The 21,774-nt window shown below is 39.6% G+C and overlaps 1 protein-coding gene across 6 annotated transcripts in view; it reads left to right on the forward strand.

The window, feature by feature from the left end:
* The window catches only part of ITSN1 (intersectin 1), a 153,508-nt gene that overhangs the window by 22,207 nt on the left and 109,527 nt on the right, over positions 1 to 21,774 (forward strand). For all 6 annotated transcript variants that reach the window (XM_064471109.1, XM_064471099.1, XM_064471092.1 and 3 more), the window contains exons 2-4: positions 12,922 to 12,981; positions 18,577 to 18,669; positions 20,595 to 20,658. In XM_064471109.1, the coding sequence (XP_064327179.1) occupies positions 12,954 to 12,981; positions 18,577 to 18,669; positions 20,595 to 20,658 (185 nt within the window). In that variant the 5' untranslated portion in view covers positions 12,922 to 12,953. The remainder of the gene's footprint in view (positions 1 to 12,921; positions 12,982 to 18,576; positions 18,670 to 20,594; positions 20,659 to 21,774) is intronic.

Consider the following 21,774-nt stretch of genomic DNA (forward strand, 5'->3'; position numbering starts at 1 on the left):
TTTTTCCAAAGGTTCCTTTTCCTTTATCAAACTACATACCATTGCTTTAATTGGGTTAGTTTTAAAAGTAGTATTTAATTTTCTGTAAAGCTGAGAACGAGTGATCCTACTCATGGAAAAGAGTTTCAGATTTTAGCACAAGTAAAGCTCAAACTAAATGAAATGGTCTGTTTTGTAAAAGACATGAAGCTTCAGTAACTAACTCCTTGCAATAAATATGTCAGCTGCTTTAGATGCAAGTGTGTTTTCTGTATTCACCTGGGAACTATTATTTGTATTGTTTTAGTACTAAAGTTCTCTAAATATTTTGGTAAAGGTGCCTGCCTTCAGGTGACTTTTTTCAATTTCAGAGAGACTGAGGAGGATTATTGAATTGTGTCCTGTATAGCAGGTATTGCTTATTGTATATGTTTCTAATTTGAGGTAGAAAAGAGACTGTGTCCTCTTTAATCTCTTTTCAAACACAATTTGTCACAATTTCCTTGACTGAAATTTAGCATTGGTAATTTATTCACTTTGTTACTCTTTTTAGAGAACTTTGGCCGAGTCGTCTTAAAGCCCGTTGTGTGCCAAATGAGTGGAAGCCAAAATTTGGTAATCTTTTATGAGTCAGTCCACACATACTTTCATTATTTATATATATTTGTATAAAAATAATTTCATATGTTTTGTCTCTTCATGGTTTTTCTAATTCTATGTCATTTCCTGTGTAGTCTCTAATATTTCCTAAAAGATCAGGATCATCTACAGATGGAATACTGGTTTCTTCAAATAAGTCAGTATGTTGTCATGGGTTGGCCTTGGCTGGCTGCCATATGCCCACCCAGCTGCTCACTCACTCCCCTCAACAGGACAAGGGAGAAGACGGGGAGAAAAAGCTCGTGGGTTGGGATACATAACAATTACCATTATTGACAAGACAAACTTGGGGAAAATTAATTTGTCACCAGTTAAAATAAGTTTGGATAGTGAGAAACAAAGACAAATTGAAACAATGTCTTTCTCCCTCCTTTATCCCAGGCTCAATTTCACTCCTTCATTCATGAATCCTTTACCTCCCCCATGCCCCAAGTAGCACAGGGAGGTGGGAAGTGGGGGGCTGTGGTCAGTCCGTAACAGGTCCTCTCTGCTGCTGCTTCCTCTGCATGCTTTTTCCCTGCTCCAGCATGGGTCCTCTCCACAGGCTGCAGTCCTTGAGGATAAACCTGCTGTAGCCTGGGATCCTCCATGGGCTGCAGCATGGATATCTGCTCCATTGTGGTCTCTCCATGACCTGCAGGGCAATATGTGCTTCAATGTGGTCACTCCATGGGCTGCAGGAGATTTCTGCTGGGGTACCTGGAGCACCTCCTCCTCTCACACTTTTGGTGCTTGCAGGGCTGCTTTTCACAACTTCACCCTCACTGTCAGGCAGTGTTTTGCCCTTTATTACACACTTTTCCAGAGATGCCACCATCTTGGCTGAGGGTCTTAGCTGTGCCCTGTGGTGGGTCTGTTGGAGCCTCAGAGAGGCCGTTCCTGCAGCCCCCTGCTGCTGGCATTTGGGCACCTGCATTGCATATAGCTGTTTAAACTTCATCCTTGTAACAAAAAGGATTTAACCTTGCTGTTCGGTGCTAAGTGATGTGGCACTCTGTGTAGATCCCACACAAATGAAGCTTGTGCTACATGTATCTTATTTTTATAGGTATATACTTTTTATTACATATAAATTATATGTGCTGCTTGTGATAAATGAAAAGGGTCATATAACTGGGGTGGATGCAGTACTTAGATCACTGCGTTATACACAAATATATTCAATTGCCTGACATTGCTGGGGTTAGGACTCTACCTGTGTGTTAGTGCCACAGGGCAGAGAATTTCCTGGGGTGTGCTGCATTGGTAGCTTTATAGGTCAATAAGATGTTTTTTGCTGAATATGAGAATCCTCATAATTAAATCTTGAGAATTTTAAGTGCTTGCTTGGTCAGTATAATCCCAACAACTGGAACTATAACTTTGTGGAGTGTTTGTGTGACCCCTTTCTCTGGGAAGTTCTGTTTTGGAAGAAAAAAGTAATTTCCAAAAAAGTTAGGAAAGCATCCTCATTTTCAGGATTTGGTTTAATGCCTGTTTTGTTCTTGCCCCAAAGAACAAGCTTTTTTCACAACATGCTGCTCAGTTGTGCTGGGCAATTCACTGAGAAGTGATATATTTTTAAAATGAATTTTTTCTAAAACAAAAACAACGAACGAGTCTTTGCCATTCACCTTCATTGCTTTGAGGTCTTTTATTTTGGTGAAGTGCAGGAAGGTTAGCCATCCCTTAGGGATGCTAGTCATGTTCAGGGCAGGTTCAAGGAATGCTTATGTATTTTGTGAGGTCTCCTTCAGAGAGTTTTGCCCTGATATGAAAGTTCTTGAATTGACATTCTCAAATCAATATGACTAATTAGAAGAAAAAAAAATAGAGGGGTAAGTCACAGAGAATGACTGCTGTCAACCTGTGTCTGAGTAACAGGATTAAGTGTGACCAGAAGTAAGGCAAATAACAGGAATACTTGTCTAAATGACATACTATATATCTGGGTTTTGATCTGAAAGTGCTCCTAATATCATACAAAAGTTAGGAAGACAGAGCTTTGAAGAGATTCAGAGCAGAGGGCACATGTGGGTGATGTTGGCTACTTCAGTCAATAGCAATGTGGTCTGGCACAACTACTGATAAGGCTTGGTAGATGCTGAATAATTTCTCCTGTTAAAGCACTATTTTGAAAATCTGCTATAGCAAACTGCTTTTGCCATACCACTAAGAGTTCAGAAGAGCAGATGCTTATGGAGCACAAATTGACCTACACTGGAGTAGTTCAAAGAACAGAGCCATCTGTGCTTTCTCTGATATCACCAACTTTATCCCATCTCTACCCTACTAGACCTTTTTACCTTGTGGTTTTGCCTAGGAGGAAGGGAAAAAGAGCAGACACAGATCCTGAACTCTCTCAACTTAGACTTATGATGACTCTGGGCTTTTTCTTCCTTCTTACCCTTCCCCCAGCATAACTGTTGCTTTGGGGCAGAGGTGGAAAATGTGAAGTGAAAAACTCATAACATCTGATCTTTTTTGTTCTCCCATATTTCATTGTCCCCATTTCAAATGATGAGCTTTCAAGTTCAGATAAGAATGGGGATTTGCACAGCATAGCTACATGGGCTTAGATTAGGCCTACAAGTAATGAAATCTTGGGACAGAAGACTGCCACTCTTCTCCAAGAAAGACTTGATGGCTCTGGTCTATTCCTTTGGCCGTCCTCATTCCTCTAGGAACATTGAGCTGGGTTCTGAGTCCTTTGATTCCAACCTGTCTAATGTTAGAGGCAGTCAGGTTGGCCTGCTCAGAAAGGAGGAGCACAGATCTAAACTGTGTTCATAATTTCTTTGCTTTTCAGTCCCGTGACTGAAAACACAGCTCATAGGTCCACCATCTCTATCCTGCATAGCTTCTGAGCTCGTGCAGGGCTATGAAAAAGGAAGCCTTGTGGTTTGGGTGGCTTCAGCTGCAGTGGAGGTAAGTAGCAATTATAGATTAAAATGTTGTGTTGAGAAGGCAGGAACACTAGTGTATGTAATGCTGGACCAATGTGGTGAAACATGGGAGAGTTCAATGTAGAGTTTTGTAGTGGGAATCTGTAGGAAAGTGGGGGAAGAAATTTACCAGCTACCAGCTACCCTCTGATACATTTACATTACCTTCTTGAATTGGAGGTAATATAGCAGTGTCCACCTCACTGTAGGAGGCGGCCCAAGGAGGAGTGGAAGCAGGTGTGCTGTGGTAGTTGATGTAGGAATAAGGAAAGAGTTAATCTGGAAAAAAAAAACCAACCCAAAAGGCACGCAATTATATTATTCTGTAGTCGGGCTATTTCATGCTGAGTCAGTAAAAGAAGAAACAAGGTTACTTGTTGTGTAGCTGGAGAGATTAGAAAACTGATAAGGGAAAAATGCCTGGTGAAATAGAAGTGATCCAGTGCTACACTGGGCCTTCAAAACAACTCTCTGAAAAGCTGGAGTTATAAAGTTAAGCGTCGCTAAGTTAAAAGGTGTGATGTGACTACCAGCCTCTTCTTGGAATAATACACTAATATACAGATCACACAAAACTAACACTTAGGTATTACAGAGCACTCAGACTTTGCTTTCCTTTGGCTTTGGCCATTTTCCTCTTTTGTTCCATGTGTATCTTTTAAGTGCCATTGCTTAGTGATCCTTAAGCCATGGAGACAGCCAGATTAACAGATCTGAAATAAAGAATGACTGTCTTCATTTTATGTAGTGTAAATAGCAGAACCAATCTGCTTTATCTGATCCTATTAGCATTAAGTATAACTATAAACCTTACTGGCAGTTGAGATGAGGTTCATGTTGCAAAACAAGACAGATTTTGAAGGTCTAAGAGAGCACAATACTTGCATATCTAGCAGTGAGATCATGCATTTCCCTGCCCTTACTGGATCATTCTTGCACTTAATGCCAGGATACTGTTAAGGCTATCTTGTGGGTGTGGCATGTATTCCTAGCTCTGTAATTCTTGTGTTTCAGATTTTCAGTATAACAGTACTTGTTTTAAAGGGGGAGGAGTCAGAACTTGCCAGCTGCAATTGTGTTAATGAAGCTTTTTAACAAAAAAACCCAAACAAATCCAAAACCAAACAAAACCAGAAAGGAGCTTGTTACTACACCTCTGTAAGTAAAGACTACTAAAAAGAAAAAAAATGAAGGTTGTGAGTGCTAAGAAACTACTAAAGTTTGTTCTAAAAATAAGAAAAAAATTCATACTTTAAAAGGTCTTGGTGGTTCAGAATGAAGTAAATTAATATTAAACTGAAAATAAAGATAGATATTTATTTCTTAATACGGGTTTTAGAAACAGTTGAGTGATGCAGTGGATTTTCCATCATGTTAAATCTTTCAAGATGAAAGCCAGCCATCTCTTTAAAAAAGATACTGTAATTCAGTCACAGTTCACTCAGTACTGGAATTACTCGATGAAATGCTGTGAAGATTAAAAACAGCCTGTGTATGTACAAGATTAGAAGCAGCCATTCAAATTGTGCTAGCTAGACTGTACAACAAGATGATCTTATCGCTGCAGCCTTTGCTTGCTTTCCTCCTAAGGTTAATTCCATTTGATTAAATTGGGAACTCCTTAAGGGAAAGACTTTTGCTTCAGTTATATAGTCCCTAATATCCTGAAGCATTTTAACTATAGTGCTTGGAAGCTGTTTGAGTGCTGCTGGTAATATGTAGTCATTGGCAACATTTTAGGTGGATGAAAGATGCAGAATTATGACACTGGAAGATGTCCGGTTCTTCAACTTCTCATTTCCAACCTTATCACTTAGTTTCTCTGCTGCTTGTAATACCCATGTGCAAAACATGTTCTGGTGGTTCATGATCAGACTGAATTAGGTTTCTGTTCCAAGATACACTATTAACCTTTACCATGAATTAGAATGCTTTCCTGCCATTGTTTCCCCAGCTTTGAAATGGGGATTGTCATTCTCTTTTGCTTCAGAAGGGATCATATTATTGCTGATAACCAGTTACCTAATTGCTTCTCATCTATTGGAAGAAAAGGACTAAATTTGCAAAGAATTAATTTCTGAACTCTCTCTGAATAAATGATCTTGTATGTTTGTTAAAGTTCTGAGCACCTTGCTCAGGTTAAATTAATAATTATTAATTTATAATTTTACCTTTATATATAATTTATATAATTTAGATGTCAGTTAAAGAAATGAGAACTACCTTCGCCCAGAAATGTATGAGTTAATATAGCTTGGGAAACTCAGTGTTGTTTTAATGAAAGACAAATTGTGGAAAACAGCAAGCCAGCTATTAATCTGGATGGCAAAAGTCCCTTGCCTGGATCTTAAACTTATCTGAGAACTTTCAGCAGTATAGGCCTGATTTGACCAAGCATGTTCTTCATAACCATCCTCTTGAACTTTGACCCTAGGGTCTTGAAGTAGTTAAATGTTCTGGACAGTGTGTTCCTTACGTAGTACTTAAGCAAAACCAGACAGAAACCTGGTAGTTCCTGTGGAAGTACTTGTGGAGGGCTTTCCTACAAAAATACTTAAAGCTTACATGACTCAACAAGTGACAGTGCCATGGCAAGAAAGTAAACAATGTCCTTATCTGCTTGCAAATCTGTTGTACACAGAAACACCATTTGTAGTGTTAGTGTGGGGCTTCTACCACAGTTGTTGATAAATATCTTAATTTTTCCTGTTTTTAGAAAGTAGGGAATTCTTTATTTGTTAGACTCCTGAGCTGTCTTCTGACTTAGAGTGCAGAAAAGAGTGCCTTGCCACTACACCTGTTGCCTGCTTTGTGGGTTTATAGTAATTTTTCTTCCTTTGTGGTCACGTTATCCTCTCCCCATAGCAGAAGACAGATACCATGAATACAGAAGAGACCTTCTCATCAGTTTGATAATTGCCACAGGAACTGAAAAGCATTTGCAATGGTGACTAGCTTTGTTAATCTCATTTGGGTCCTTGGCAAAACATTCAGGAAACAGAAGTTTAACATTTGTGAGGGTTTTTACAGTTAGAAGTCATTCCTGTAAAGAGTAGAAACTCTGAAAAGTTTAAAACTAATAACTGTAACTGTATTAATGATCTGATCTCAAAAGAGCAAGCATCAAATTGCATGAATGTCTCAAACTGGTTCTGTTTTCCAATACTTATCTAAAATGACCAGGGTTTGCTGAAACTATCACTCCTTTTTATTAATAGTAGTCTAAAGACTTTCCCACGTAACATGGGAAAACACCAAAACTTGCTGTCAGTCTGTGATACTCTCACATGACATGGGGGTATTTTGTCATAATTTGGAATGCTTGAGAAGGATGTGGGTTTTTTATCTGGTTGGTTTTGTTTCTTTTTTTCCTGTGGGAGGAAGAAGGTGACTGATAAGTTGCCTCAGGAATTACTTCTTGAATTGTCTGCCCAAATTATCTTGTGAATGATTATTTAGGAATAGAATGCTGTGATGCATTTTTAACAAAAAAAAATATTATTTTTTATGTAAAACTTGTCTATATAAAGACACATAGCACTGAAATAGCTAGATCGCTCTTACTTTATACCTCCTGTGGCTTTATTACAGTTTTCTATGAAAATGTGTCCTTAGAAGAAGACAGACAACTTTAAACAGAAACTATAATAAAGTTTTGAGCCACATTCTTGAAGTCCATACATAGTCACAGAATGGTAGGGGTTGCCAGGTACCTCCAGAGATCATCTTGTCCAACCCCCCTGCTTGAGCAGGCACACTGAGAGCAGGGGGCACAGCACCGCATCCAGGTGGGTTTTGAATGTCTCCAGGGAAGGAGACTCCACAACCTCCCGGGGAAGCCTGTTCCACTGCTCTGTCACGCTCACAGGAAAGATGTTTTTTCCTCATGTTTAGGTGGAACTTCCTGTGTGCCAACTTGCGCCCATTGCCCCTTGTCCTGTCATTGGGCACTATTGAAAAGAGCCTAGTCCCATCGTCCTGACACCCACCCTTTAGGTATTTATAGGTATTGGTGAAATCCCCCCTCAGTCTTCTCTTCTCCAGGCTAAACAAACCCAGGTCTCTCAGCCTTTCCTCATAACAGAGGTGCTCCAGCCCACTGATCATTTTGGTAGCTCTCTGCTGGACTTGCTCAAGCAGTTCTGCATCCTTCTTAAACTGGGGGGCACAAAACTGGACATAGTACTCCAAATGCAGTCTCACTAGGGCAGAGTAGAAGGGGAGGATAAACTCCCTCGATCTGCTGGCCACGCTCCTTTTAATGCAGCCCGGATACCGTTGGCCTTCTTGGCCACAAGGGCACATTGCTGGCTCAGGGTCAGATTGTTGTCCACCAGCACTCCCAGGTCCTTCTCAACAGAGCCGCTTTCCAGCAGGTCAGCTCCCAGCCTGTACGGGTGCATGGGGTTGTTCCTCCCCAGGTGCAGGACCTTGCACTTGCTCTTGTTGAATTTCATCAGGTTCCCCTCGGTGCAGCTCTCCAGCCTGCCCAGGTCTCACTGAATGGCAGCACAGCCTTCTGGTGTATCAGCCTCTCCTCCCAGTATTGTATCATCAGCCAACTTGCTGAGGGTACACTCTGTCTCTTCGTCCAGGTCACTGATGACTATGTTGAACAGGACTGGACCCAGCACAGACCCCTGGGGAACACTGCTAGTGAAAGGCCTCCAACCAGGCTCTGCCCTGTTGGTCATGACCCTCTGAGCTCTGCCATTCAGCCCGTTCTCAATCCACCTCATTGCCCACCCATCTAACCCAAGCTTACCTGTGAGGATGCTATTGGAGACAGTGTCAAAAGCCTTGCTGAAGTTGAGGTAAACAACATCCACTGCTCTCTTTTCATCTACCCAGCCAGTCACGCCATTATAGAAGGCTATAATTCTCAGTGGAAGGAATTTTCATACATGTCTGACTTTTATGCAGATGTGGTGTTAATGTACTTGTTTTCAACCTGATCATTTTTTCAAGGTAAAAGCTTAGGTAAGACATCAGTACTTAAATTTAGATATGATCTGTGCTTATGTATGTCTGCAGTTGGTCTCTATAAATTAAATTTTACCTTTATATGAATAACATTTAGTCTAGAAAGCTCTCCTTTAGGTTTAAGGAGGAGCAGAATGTTAAAAGAGGATTTATTGTTTATATAAAAGAGTACTTACTAGTTTATGAGAAGAGAGTAAATTATTTGGAGTGAGGAATGGGAAATAAAACCAGAAATATTTTATCTAGAATAGTATAAGTTAGAAGAGAACACTAGTAGATTAGATGGCTGGGCATTTCCTTGTCTCCCTTGCTCAGAGCTGGGTGCAAGCAAATTTTTCTCATAAACTAACCTATGCATTTTGAATGTATGTTTTAGTACTTCCTGTGTATATAAAAATAATTGTGCCTATTATGAAAGTTCTAACGTACGGAATGTGAAATTTATGTCTGTCTGAATGCCTTGGTCCTGATGTTTGTTCTATACTTTATGTCTGTGTGTCAGTATGACGTTTCATCATCCCCTAGGCTCAGGTATAGGGAAAGCCTCATTGTCCTCTGAAGTACCTGGGAGGTCATGGATGGGAGGATTGTATGTATTCCAGTGGGATTGCCACAGTGGAAGACAGTCAGGGCTGAGAACCTCCCTCCAAATATTGTCCATCTCCTTGGCTCTGAGAAATAGCATTGGTCTTCAGACTGAAAAATGTAGGCTTATCTGGTCTTACTGAAACCATTATTTTTTGAGAGATAACACCCTCCCCACTTTCCTTCCTTGAAATTCTCACTCCCAGACTTCATGGGCTTTCCACCTCCCAAGTGACAGGGGTAAAACCCGGAACACAGTAGATGTTGAGTGAAACTGGGACAGTGCTGACAACCAGCCCCCTTTCTGCCTGCTGGTAACAACATAGTACAATAATTCTCAGCAGAACAGAATTACAGAGAGCAGATGTGTATAATGTCTTGTGTGCATTTGCCAATTATTGATCTACTGGAACATTTGTTCATTATGTTGCTTTCACTGACCTGAGAACACAGGCACATTCTGGTGCTGCACAGACCTTTGTGGGGAAAGGGCGTGCAGTCTGGTTGATGTGGGTACTGACTTGCTGAGAGATCTAAGTTCCTACAAGTACAAATATCAGTAGTTAGTTGGAGAGAAATTACTGTGTTCCTGAAGAGAATGGCACAGAGCTCAGTTTACCCATTGTTTTTCTGTCAGGTTTCTGGTCATTTGGTTCCTACATAATTTTTGTTCTGTCCCACGATGCGTTTTCTTGTTGGGGGTGTCGGGAGGAGCAAGGAAGGCAGAGGACTTAATGCTGTTGTGGAACAGGTAGAGATCAGGGTATGAGGAATGCAGGTCTAGAACAACTTGGTACTATTTCAAAATAACATTGTAGATTGAAATGTTAGTGCTTGTATTTCCATTACAACAATTTACCAATATATGATAAATTTATGGTATAATGACTGTGCCAGATGTTTTTCACATAAATAAAACCTGGTCCCTATCCCAGAGATCTTTAACCCAAAAAGTAGAATCATAGAACAGCCCGGGTCAGAATGAGCTTTGAAAGATCATCTGGTCCAACCTTTGGTGGGAGAGGGAGCCTAGATGAGATTATCTAGCACCCTGTCCAACCGCATATTGAAAACCTCTGGGGATGGGGACTCTACCATACCCCGGGGGGGGTGGGGTGGGGGTGTGTGTGTTGTTCCAGTGGTTGGTTGATCTCACTGTAAAAAATTTCTTTCTTATATTGGGATGAAACCTCTCATGGTGCAACTTGCACCCACTGCACCTTGTCTTCTCCATGTTGCTCCTCATGAAGAGAAAGCCTTTGCCCTCTTGGTAGCTGCCATTGAAGTCCTGGACTACTGTCATGAGGTTCCCTCTGAGCCTTCTCTTCTCAAGGGAGGAAAGACCTAACTACTTAGTTCTTTCCTCCAGAGCAGGTTCTCCAGCTCTTTGATACTTAAACAAAAAGCTACGGAGTCAGTACTGGCATGCTGTGAAATTCCTGATCTCTTCTAACCTTCATTTTCCTTTATAACAAACCCATAGCTGTTGGAATCAACTATCCACAGTTGCAAAGTTTAATTCCTGTAGATTTAGGGCCCCTGTGTCAGCTTGGGTGTTACATTGGCAGTAAACAGCAAACTTAATTACCCTCTTGTTGGAGTATGTTGATTTTTCTCTCCCTCTGTCTGCTTCCTATTGTATGTATGCAGTCCGTTTTATTTTGTTTTTCAGTCTCCCAAGTCTAAACATAGTTTTCTGCTCCTTTTCTCCATTTTACCCATCAGTATTTAATCTGCTTACTGCTAGCTTATATTTTTTTCTTTTTTTTTTTTCCCCTCTCTCCACAAGCTCTTTAGAATTGTGTATATGCTTGATTTGGCATCCAGCATAGGGCTAGTCTTGAGACTTCCCACTCCTTCCCCCTTTCTGATATGTTCAAGATAAAGGATGAATGAATTACCAATTCCTCTGGAGTACTAGTAAGCTGTGGAGGAGTATCTTCCCTTAAGTAGCTAAACATTTTCAATCCTTTCATATACTCCTACGTGCCAGTATTTACAATATTTAAGTTTTCTTAGCTTGCAAAAAAAACACCAAACCAAAACAACAAAATAAACACCACCGCCTCTCCTTCCCAACCCGCTCTCTAGTTCTCCTTTGCAAGTCTCTGTTCCTCCCTGTTGCTGCCCTAAGTGTTTTTTCCTGTCCTTCTGTATACTCTGGGAAAAATGAAGTAGGAAGAGATTCTGTCCTCTGTTGGTCTCTCTCCAGTTATCTTTTTAACACTCAAGTGTGAAAACTGCCTGTGCTGTAAGATTCAATAGTACATGTGTGGAAGTTCAGAAAACGCTTCTTCCCCGTGCCCCCCCACCCCGGGTTTGCTTGCAGTTTTAAAAAACAGAAGCATAACAGAGGTCTTGCCTGCAACGGTGTACATAATAGAACCTAAGCAAAGATTCAAATGCTGATCTTCTAGCACCGGAGAAATGATTTTGAATGAGCCATACTACTAAGATAGGTTATTCTGAAAACACTGTATCAGTACGCATGTGACTTTAAACTTTCGAGATGAGGCTTGCTGTGCATGCAGTTAATATCAGCTGTGTTACCTGGCATTTGGAAGCAGATTTCTGAGTCATGTACCATGCTTAGTTGCTCTGCCAAATTATGAGAAAAAAATTCAGTGTTTTTCATAGTTCTCTAAATTACAACTGATGGAGAGACTGGCTTACAAAGTGCTGTGGGGTTTTCGGCAGTGACATCTGTGGAGTGTATATATAGTAGGTTCCCAAGTTGGAAGCCAGAAGAGTATTTGGGAAGTGTGAAGTGGGGATGGGGAGGGGAGCAAACAAGAAATTCAGACAAAAGGAAATTGTTGATGCACGTTAATGCCTTTTCTTAGTGATATTGATAAATTTCTGCTGCTGTTCAAGCAGTTTAAATTATTCTCCTTCTGATTCTGTTTCCTTTTGCTTTTTCTCCTGTTGCCTGGAAAACATGCATGGAATCTAGTAGGACAAGAGGCTGCTTTTTCATTGTTTTGTGGCTCTGTTGCTAGCTATTGTCCTCTTGACTCAGGCAGTTCATGTCAGTCTTTGTGTGGAGTAAGAAAAATGTTTTTCCTTTTTTCTTTAAAGATTAAGTTTCTAGACTGTGTAGATTGCTTTTACTTGAAAAGCAAGCAGTGTTAACTTAAGAGTATGTCCTATCAACTAATGTATTTTTGCTTGTGATGTCACCTTTAGCACTTTTTTTCATTCAGATGTGCTTGTTAAATTTGTAGGCTAAAGCAGTCAGGGGGTAAAGCAGTCTTGAAATTGAGTTTCTTTCTTTAATGTACTTTGAAACAAAGGAACTCTAGGCAAGACAGTGCATTGCATGAATTTTTCTGTCAGGAATAAAAAACAGATTGCTAGTGTTGTATGTTTTCAACGGTTGGAAATAGAGCCAATTTTGGTCTTAAGTAGGAGCAGAGCTGTAACACCCGGTAAAGTAATGCAGCCTTGAACAGTGTCACTGAGATCTTGTCCGTTGTGGCTGACTTAACTCTGTTCTTTACTGCATCACGGATTATTTATAAATGAAGACTGTTTTTGAGGACGTTCTTGAAACAGAACTGAAATGTGGCTGCTTGCTAGTATGAAAACACACTCATGGATGCATAGGATAGTGCAAGAAATGAGATTTAGTTCTCTTGTAAGTAACAGTTCTTGCAGGTAATATTTATATGATCCTACTTTTTCATTGCCTCTATTTTGCTGTACTAATTGATTATATGGCAGTACAGAAAACATTTAAAATGGAAGATACTGTAACTTTTACCTATTGGGTTTTTATTTTCTTTTTCAGGCATCTATTAACAAGTTCAAAGTGACAGAACCATGGCTCAGTTTCCAACACCTTTTGGGGGTAAGTTGTTTATAGTGTATTCTGAACGATTCTTTTATGCAAAAATTCTGCATGACTGTGTTGCTTTCCAAATATGTTCTGTATGGATAGTGTTTATGGATACTGTATCTTTCTGAGATGACAGTTTCTGATTTGTGATGTTTTTGCAGACCTGTTAGAATACACACATGAAATACTGCAGAGGCATTGTGGAAGAGTCAAACAGAAAAGCTGTGCTATGGCTATATCCCTTCTGTGCATTGATCCATTACAGTCCTACAGTCTGATTGCAGGCAGATCCAGGCCACTCAGCCACTGGCAGTAGGGCATAGTCTCGTTCTGCAGTTACCCTGTTTCATTTGCCTGTCTTAAGCTTCCTTACTCAGTCCTGCCTGATTTTAAAATATTTTTTCAGAGGAAACTCTAAACTGCGATTTAAATATTATGAATTCTCACTTTATAAGCATTAGTTGTGGCTAAGAAGTGGATATGCTTTTTCTTTGAGGATTCCTGGACTTTTTCATTGCTGAAAAGTACAGCACATGCCTTTGGATGTTATCACTTCAAATTTCTTTTCCTTATCATCTCATAACCCATGATTAGATTAGAACAAAGGTGCTGCATGTTTTTAGCTCTCCATTTATATCAGGGGAAAGTATAGCATCTTGAACTTAAGTCTTTTTGAAAAACCCAGGGAGATTCCTGGTAGTGCAATAGAGACATTACTTTTTGCTGTTCACATGAAACATATTTTTGAGCCCATTTCTGCAGCTGATCTGGAGAAACATTAAAAAGATAAATTTCAGTGCTGACAACTAGTAACCAGTTAGGTTCCACTTAAATGTTGCATCTGTTAAGGGCTTTTCTCTCAAGATGCAGATATGATTCTTGTGTGTATACGTATGTTTGTGTATACGTATATATGTATATGTACATATGAGCCAGCAGTGTGCCCAGGTGGCCAAGAAGGCCAACAGCATCCTGGCTTGTATTGGGACTAGTGTGGCCAGCAGGAGCAGGGCAGTGATCATGCGCCTGTACTTGGCACTGGTGAGGCCCCACCTTGAATCCTTTGTTCAGTTTTGGGCCCCTCACTACAAGAAAGACATTGAGTTGCTGGAGCGTGTCCAGAGAAGACCAATGAAGCTGGTGAAGGGTCTGGAGCACAAATCTTATGAGGAGCGGCTGAGGGAGCTGGGGTTGTTTAGCCTGGAGAAGAAGAGGCTGAGGGGAGACCATATCACAATCTGTGACTGAAAGGAGGTTGTAGTGAGGTGGGTGTCAGTCTCTTCTTCCAAGCTACTGGTGATAGGATGAGAAGAAACGGCTTCAAGTTGTGCCAGGGGAGGTTTAGACTGGAAATCAGGAAAAATTCCTTTGCGGAAAGGGTTGTCAAGCACTGGAACAGGCTGCCCAGGGAAGTGGTTGAGTCACCATCCCTGGAGGTATTTAAAAGATGTGTAGATGTGGTGCTTAGGCAAATGGCTTAGTGGTGGACTGGCAGTGTTAGGTTTTTGGTTGATCTTTTGATGATCTTAAAGGTCTTTTCCAACCTATATGGTTCTGTGTAAAGAGGAAACATATTCTGTGTAAAGTGTTCTGTATATACATAAAAATATGCATGCACACATGAAAGTGTGTGTGAGTATATGTACATAAATATGTATGGAAGACTAGTTTTTGGCATTGGATATAGCTAGGAACTAAATTTGTATCCAGTGTTAATGTTTCAGTGTGAGACTTCAGGAAGAATGCATGTTACTTAGAGTATGTTGTTAAGAGAAACCCAGTTCTTGTTAAACGCAGTTGACTGGATGCAGTCTCTGCTAGTCTGAAAAAGTCGGAGAAGCACAATAGAAGAAGCATCTCTTGGCATGTGGTAGCTAGAACAAACCTATAACTGGAAGCTGCCATTCATTGCCTCAGTTATCTTTAAGTCCAGCCCTCTGGAATTAAATCTTGCTTGCTGACAGACTCTCTCAGTTTAGGAGTGAAACTGGCTGCCAAAAGATTTGATCAAATAAACTCACTGGACAGTTTCACGTAGGATACCCTTTCAGATCATATAAAAAATTGTGAAAAACTTCATTTCACCTTAATTTTCACAATCTAAGAAAAGTCATGATGTGAACGAAATCTGCTTGTTCAGACTGAAGTATTTCCTTTTGTTTAGAGTTAGGGCTGTGCTTTGCATGCACCCGTATTTAAACACGTACATACGTTCTTAATGGCAATCTTGTCTTCAAAGCGTTCTCCTCTGCCATCTTCAGAGAGTTCTTTGAGTTACAGATGGATAGCAGTTTTCTTTTTTCAACTTCTTATATTCCCATTTGATCTTGCATATGTTTTCCAGGATCCTGTTAATTCTAGTACATGGCTTTAGGAAGGAAGGAATTCATTACTTCTTCTCAAACAACTTTTCTCATCTGACTGCTCTAAAACAAGGAAGTTGAAATAAGCACGTGGCTAACGTAGTTTCTGGAGCATCTTTTTGTAATGTAGTATGAGGGAAATTTGTTATGACATTCATACTTGAACCAAGTCTACCAAGTAGCATTGTACCCCCTTGTAGAAGAATGACAGCAGAAGTCTAAGATTGTTGTAAAAGGAAACAAATGGTGTAAAGAAAATTCCAATTTTTATGGGGAAATATATAATTCTTTTGAGAACGCAATGTTTCCTCTAACCTGTAGTTGTGAAACGAGATGCAGAGGAGAAGATTTATGCGGTCTCAATCTTGGGAGAGCCCTCACTCCAAATGTGCAATGTCTGGTACCCTTCTGCTTGTGAATAGCAGTAATGATGTTTTTGTTTTTATTTCACTTCCTTTCTTTTTAAAGAATCTTTCAAGTCAGCTTGGGAAATGTGTATGGAAAGAGCACAACACCCACTGTTTAAATTGGGGTGACTCATTGATATTCCAGAACACTGCACATTTTAAGGATGATTAATAAAAAAAAAAAGGCATGGTAGGATTTTTATAATTGTTGGGAAGAATGTGGTATGCTTGACCTTCTGTCGATTTTTCCAGGAGAAGAAAATGCCCATTTCATGTATCAGAGCCCAATGCTTAACTTTTGCAGATGAGGTGACTGCTAAGCCATGTAAAAGAAAAGATGGTTAGAGGGCTTGCTGCTGCATTGAAGAATAGCTTGCTTATGAGTCAATTTTGTGGTTTGGTGACTACCTCCTTTGTATTCAAACATACTGAAAAGCCCCACAACCTCTGTGTTGACATCCAGGATCTGAAGCCATGAATGATTTCTTGGTGTTGGGTAAGACCCTGCTTCATGGCCTCCTGTAGGTCTTATTGTTTCCTCAAATAACAAAAGATGGAAACGAGGTAATGCCAGAGATGCCATTCATACTTTTCTAACTGAAGAGCCTACTAGGCTTGCTTGGTTTAAGGGTGGTTCTTTTGATGTTCATGTCCCACAAAGGAGATCTACTGTTTCAATACCAACCAAATCTCCATCTGGAAGAGTAAATATTGACAATCATTTGTTCTAGTTACAGGGACTCCAGAGAGGAATTCAGCAAATTGTGTTTTAAAATAGTTAATAGAATACATTTTTAATTACCTCATGCCATAGGAGTTTTTAGTTCTAGGTTTTATTGCCTTCTTTGTGGAAGGATAGGAAAAGCTAGGGTTTTTTTATTGTTGTGTTTTTTTGGGTTCAGTGGTTTTTGTGGTGGTGGTGGTGTTTTTTTGTTTGGTTTGTTTTGTTTTTTGGTACTGGAGTCATACGTACCTCAAATTAATACAGAGCAAGCCAGCGAGTCATTGGAAGTTTCATATTGGTTTGGGTTTGTTGCCACATTATATTTAAGAAATTCTCTCTCTTTGTGTAAACTACCACATCCAGCCTTAGGATCTTAGGCCGGAGTAGTTGTGTTCCCAATACAAGGAGATGTTAATATGCTCCTAGTTGACCTAGACTAGTTGGCCTAGTCTGCATATTGGTCATAAAGTCTTAACCATTCCTTTCTTCCTGTCAGGAGTTCATGAGAAGATGGGGAAGATAATTGCTTACTTGAACTATTGTGTTTTGGGATGTTCATATCCAAAGAAGAGTCCTGTTTCATCCCCACAGGGAGCACAGCTATGAAATCTGTTTACAGTGCCTCTGTGAGCTTAATCACTAAAATTCTGGGATTTTTGGACTAATCTTAAAACTTCCTTTCTTTGAATTAGATATTATTAGCCTGTCTGCTTTTAGAAATACATAGGTTACCTAAAACTGAGATGATAATTTTTTACCAAGAGTGTAGATTTTCTTTCATTAATGAAATCTATTCTGTGAATGTTTTTCTTCCGCTTGCCCATTTCCTTTTCTCTCCAAAGTACATTTTGCCACACGAAAGTAGATTTTAAGTACAAGAAATTCAGGAGGCAGGAAACTCTCATGTTCTTTATAACTGCTGAGTCTGATTCTGCCTCAGCCTGCAAGCGTTTTGAAATACTTGCTGTAAATATTTGTGGACCTTATTACCTGAAATTTAATCTCTGAGAATTTAGTGCTGAGACAGAACAAATGCTAGGTCTCCTCTTCATTTTTCTACAAGTCTGCATTTTATCTTTTAATATTACTTCAATAAAGCGGTGATTACTTTAACTTAGATGCCTTTGTATCATTACGTTCCTATACAGTAGGAGGTAGGTGAACCAGCGTAATGTACTTCTGTGGATGTTGAAATCTTGATGCTTTACTGCTTAGAAATTGGTGAGACAAACCTGAAACACAGTGTTAGAGAGTTTATTGGAGGTCTCAAGTGGAAGGTGAGATATGTTTGCTCTTTGTACAAATGATTTGAAGGATGAAAGTGAAATGTCTGGAAGAGAAGAGAGGAGAGGAAGTGCTGCAGAAATGGAGGTAGAACTGGAGAAAGCATTGTGGAAGCATGGCATTGGAAAAGGGTACTAAGTCTCAACGTAAACCATCCACCTCCAAATTTTGAGCATGGTGTGAAGAATCTGGTCTGTGTAACTTATTCTTGCTCCCATTTCTCATTCTCAGGAGAATGAGGAGCATGCTCTCCTGTGCTATTGTTGCCTGTGAAAAGTGTTTACTGTCTAGTTGAATCACACTTTTCCTAGGCACTTACGGAGACTTTTTATCTTAAAATGGTAAAATCCGCATAGTACACACTGATGATTTGAGGTACCTTTTCAATTAAAAGAACTTGAATTGCATTTCAGATGTATGTGCTTTGAGAGGCAAATGACCTCCCACCTCCTAAATATCTAATGTTATGAACTTTCTGCACTATATCCTCTGATATGCTGATGTTGTCTTCTAATAGTCTGTTCATAAGTTTGATTGTGCTTTGAGTATCCTGCTTGTAACTTAAGATTCATCTGAGCCAGATAAGTGAATCAGTACACGGCAGTCATCTTAATTTGGTAACAGTTAGTTCTCGTAAGTTCGTAAGTCCTAACTGGCTATTTAAGGCTTCATGGAGCTTTCAGCTGTAGGCTTTGGGTGAACGGCTTCTGTATGTATGTTGTTTTCAGAGGTCTGGTATGATATGATATTATTACACTCAGAAATAAAAATAGTGTAGCTTTTAGATAATGTTTCTTAATTTTATTTCTCCTTTTTTTTTTTTAACTAGGCAACCTGGATATCTGGGCTATTACTGTGGAGGAGAGAGCTAAACATGATCAACAGTTCCATAGTCTGAAACCAACATCTGGATTTATCACTGGTAATGCAGTAGTTCTAATTTCATTTCATTAAATCTTAACTAATGAGCCTAAATGTCCACAGAGTTGCGTGGGAGACATTTGGGCATAAAAATAAAAAAAGAATTGAACAGATATTACTCATTTTATATTCCATTTTTCATCTGCCTTACCACATCAACCCATCTTTTCTGATATTTTTCTGATATATTTCTGATATTTACCAGCTATTTACCACCTGGTTTATGTCACTTGATTTTTCTGTAAGTAGGATTAAAATAATTGTGGCTCTGTGGAGCAGTTCTATTGTGTAGAGCCATCTGATACTTACAAACTCTAGAGTTAGAATTCAGGATGTGGAATCGCCCTGATGCCTGGTAATACATATAGCGCTTTTAATGAGCTCAGTAAATTAACTCACTGTACTGAGTCTGGCTGAGATGGAGTTAACTTTCTTCATTGCAGCCTGTGTGGTGCTGTGTCTTGGATTTGTGACTAAAGCAGTGTTGCTAACACATCAATGTTTTGGCTATGGCTGAACAGAGTTTTTGCAAAGCCTCTCTCCCATATCACCATGCTCAGCAAAAACTGGGCAGCCCAGGGGCAGTTGTCTTCCAGGGTAGCCATTGCTCAGAGACTGAGCTTGAGGGCGGTGGTGAGTGATTACCTTTGTATCACCCCGCCCCGTGCTCTTTCACTTATCAAACTGTCTTTATCGCAACCAATGAGTTTTCTAAGTTTTCTCACTTTTGCTCTCCCTGTTCTCTTACCCACCCTGCTGGGGGGAGGGGAGTGAGTGAGTGGCTAGGTGCTTAGTTTCCGCTCCTGGGTGAACCCACCATGCTAACATGCTGATAGATTAAAAAGTCTGTTTAAATAATGATGTATCAATTTACCTGAAAACTTTCAGAAATGTTGTTTAAAATAGTGAAATCATTGTGGATGACCTCTTTAAAAAATCTAAATGGCAAGACTGATTTAAGTTGTGGGAAGCAAAGCTGCAAGTAAAGGAATTGCAGTGATCCTACTAAATTTTTGTTGAGCACCACTAATTTGCCTTGGTTTTAAAGGCAACAGGATGCCTACTTTTTTGCTAGTTTGTTTTGTTGCATTTAACTTTCTTTAGTGCTATCTCTGATGCTCAATCAAAATGAAAGGTATAGAAGTGTTTTACCTTTCTTGCTGTCTGATCCATCCAAGAGGATTTCCAGAGTGTGAAATCCGAATTGGATTCTTAGCGGTCCCGTCACAGCAATACATACCTCCAAGAATACAATTTCATTGCTTCTGCTCCTGTTACATGACAGATATGGTACAAAATACTACTGCTTTTATTGACCTCCTTTGATATTTAGTGCTATTTCTAGTCTGTTTACAGTTTTCCTTTATAGGCCACAACATTTCCAAGTGCCTAATCCTGTAATTGTTTTGCTATCCTTACTTTTAATTGATAGTTGGAAAGTTACTTTGAAATATACCATTGCTTTCTTTATGGTGGCTTATCAGGCTCACATCAGGGTAAAGACCACTTACTTTAGTTTGTGCTAGCTGACTGGCATTGTACTTCCAAAAAATCTAAGGTAGAGTCTATACTGATACTTTCTCTGGAAGAAAAAATTTTCTTGTTCTCACAAGGCATACGATTCCTGCAAAGAGAGCCATTAACACAGATTAGGGACTGTGAACCATGAGTTTCCCATTGCCCTAAATGTTTATCCCCAGTTGGCTTCTTGTGGTGCTGATTGTTGCAGATTTAAACAGTATGTGCCTGTTGGACGTATCTGGTAGGTTTGCAAGTGACAAAGTAAGCTTAAATATCATACTGTAGCATTAAGTATTTATGGTTTTACTGTTGCTCCTGTTTTAGATGCTTTTGACTCATGATATCCTCGTTCCTCTTAGGTGTATTTTCAGGATTTTCTGAAATGATGTCCTATTTATTTTATAGGTGATCAAGCTAGAAACTTTTTTTTTCAATCTGGGTTACCTCAACCGGTGTTAGCACAGATATGGTGAGTATATGGGAGGGGATGGGAGAACTGCAGTTATGTCAGTGAAGCTTACTGGTAGACTTGGACAGTAACTCTCTCACATTCTGGGGTTTAAAACCACCTATTAAGTTCAGTGTGCTTTCTAAAAGTCTGCAAGGCAAATATGCTTTGTGTAGTATGTTTTAGCTGAGTTTTAAAGTTATTAGTTTAGCTACTGGAAGTAGCCATCCTTCTACAAATGGCATTTTTGAAGTTGGTGGTTTGCAACCCTTATTTCAAATTACTAAATGCTTTCAACTTTAAAACGGTACTAATACAATTGCTAAGCACAGTAATTAGTATTAAAAACCTTATAATGGGAGAGCCTATGCAAGACTTGCAAAATCTGTTACGAAAACGAAGGCTGGCAGAGACTATTTCCATTGTAGTTGGAGATACAGCTTGAAAGCTTGAACTATTTTCTGTTGCGTGGTGAGTTTAGGCAGATCTCCATTGCAGTATGTTACACATCACAAACGTTTCTACAATCTGCCAGTTTCTTCATGCAGGACTGCAGTTGTTTCTGCTCGAAACTGTATGACCCTACCAGACTCAGACATGTTAACCTGCATAGAACATTCATATTTTACAATAATTATATTACTACTAAAACTTTCTCAGGTGCTAGACAGAGTGAAATAATATTGGTTTTTATTCTAGATTGGAAAAAGCAGCAGAGGGATGTATAACTAGAAAAATAGGTTAACCTTTCCTCTGTTGTTTACTGTTTGAAAGAGTAGTTTATTGCAGTCATAAAAACTTTTTGTTGTAGTAAGGACTTCTAATGGCAGAATCTTGCTCTGACTGGAGAAAGAAGAGAATTCGTTTCTTGCAAGAAAAACAATTGCTTTGGAAATATGCATGCCTAAAACGGGCTGGATTTACATGGCGCTCAGATAGCTTATTTTCTTTTCAAAGTATCTCTGTCATACAAATACCAAATCTTGTCTGATTATCTTATTTGTTGAAGACTTAGTGAAAGTTTAAATGTCCCTTTGGAACTTCTCTTGCCTCTTAATTAAACAAAGAAAGAAGTTTTGTCTTAAACAAGACATCCTTTCTCCAAAAATGTTCCGTAGGCATCAGCTTTAAATAGGT

Source organism: Phalacrocorax carbo, chromosome 1 (assembly GCF_963921805.1).
Source record: "Phalacrocorax carbo chromosome 1, bPhaCar2.1, whole genome shotgun sequence".
In the NCBI taxonomy this organism is placed as follows: Eukaryota; Metazoa; Chordata; class Aves; order Suliformes; family Phalacrocoracidae; genus Phalacrocorax; species Phalacrocorax carbo.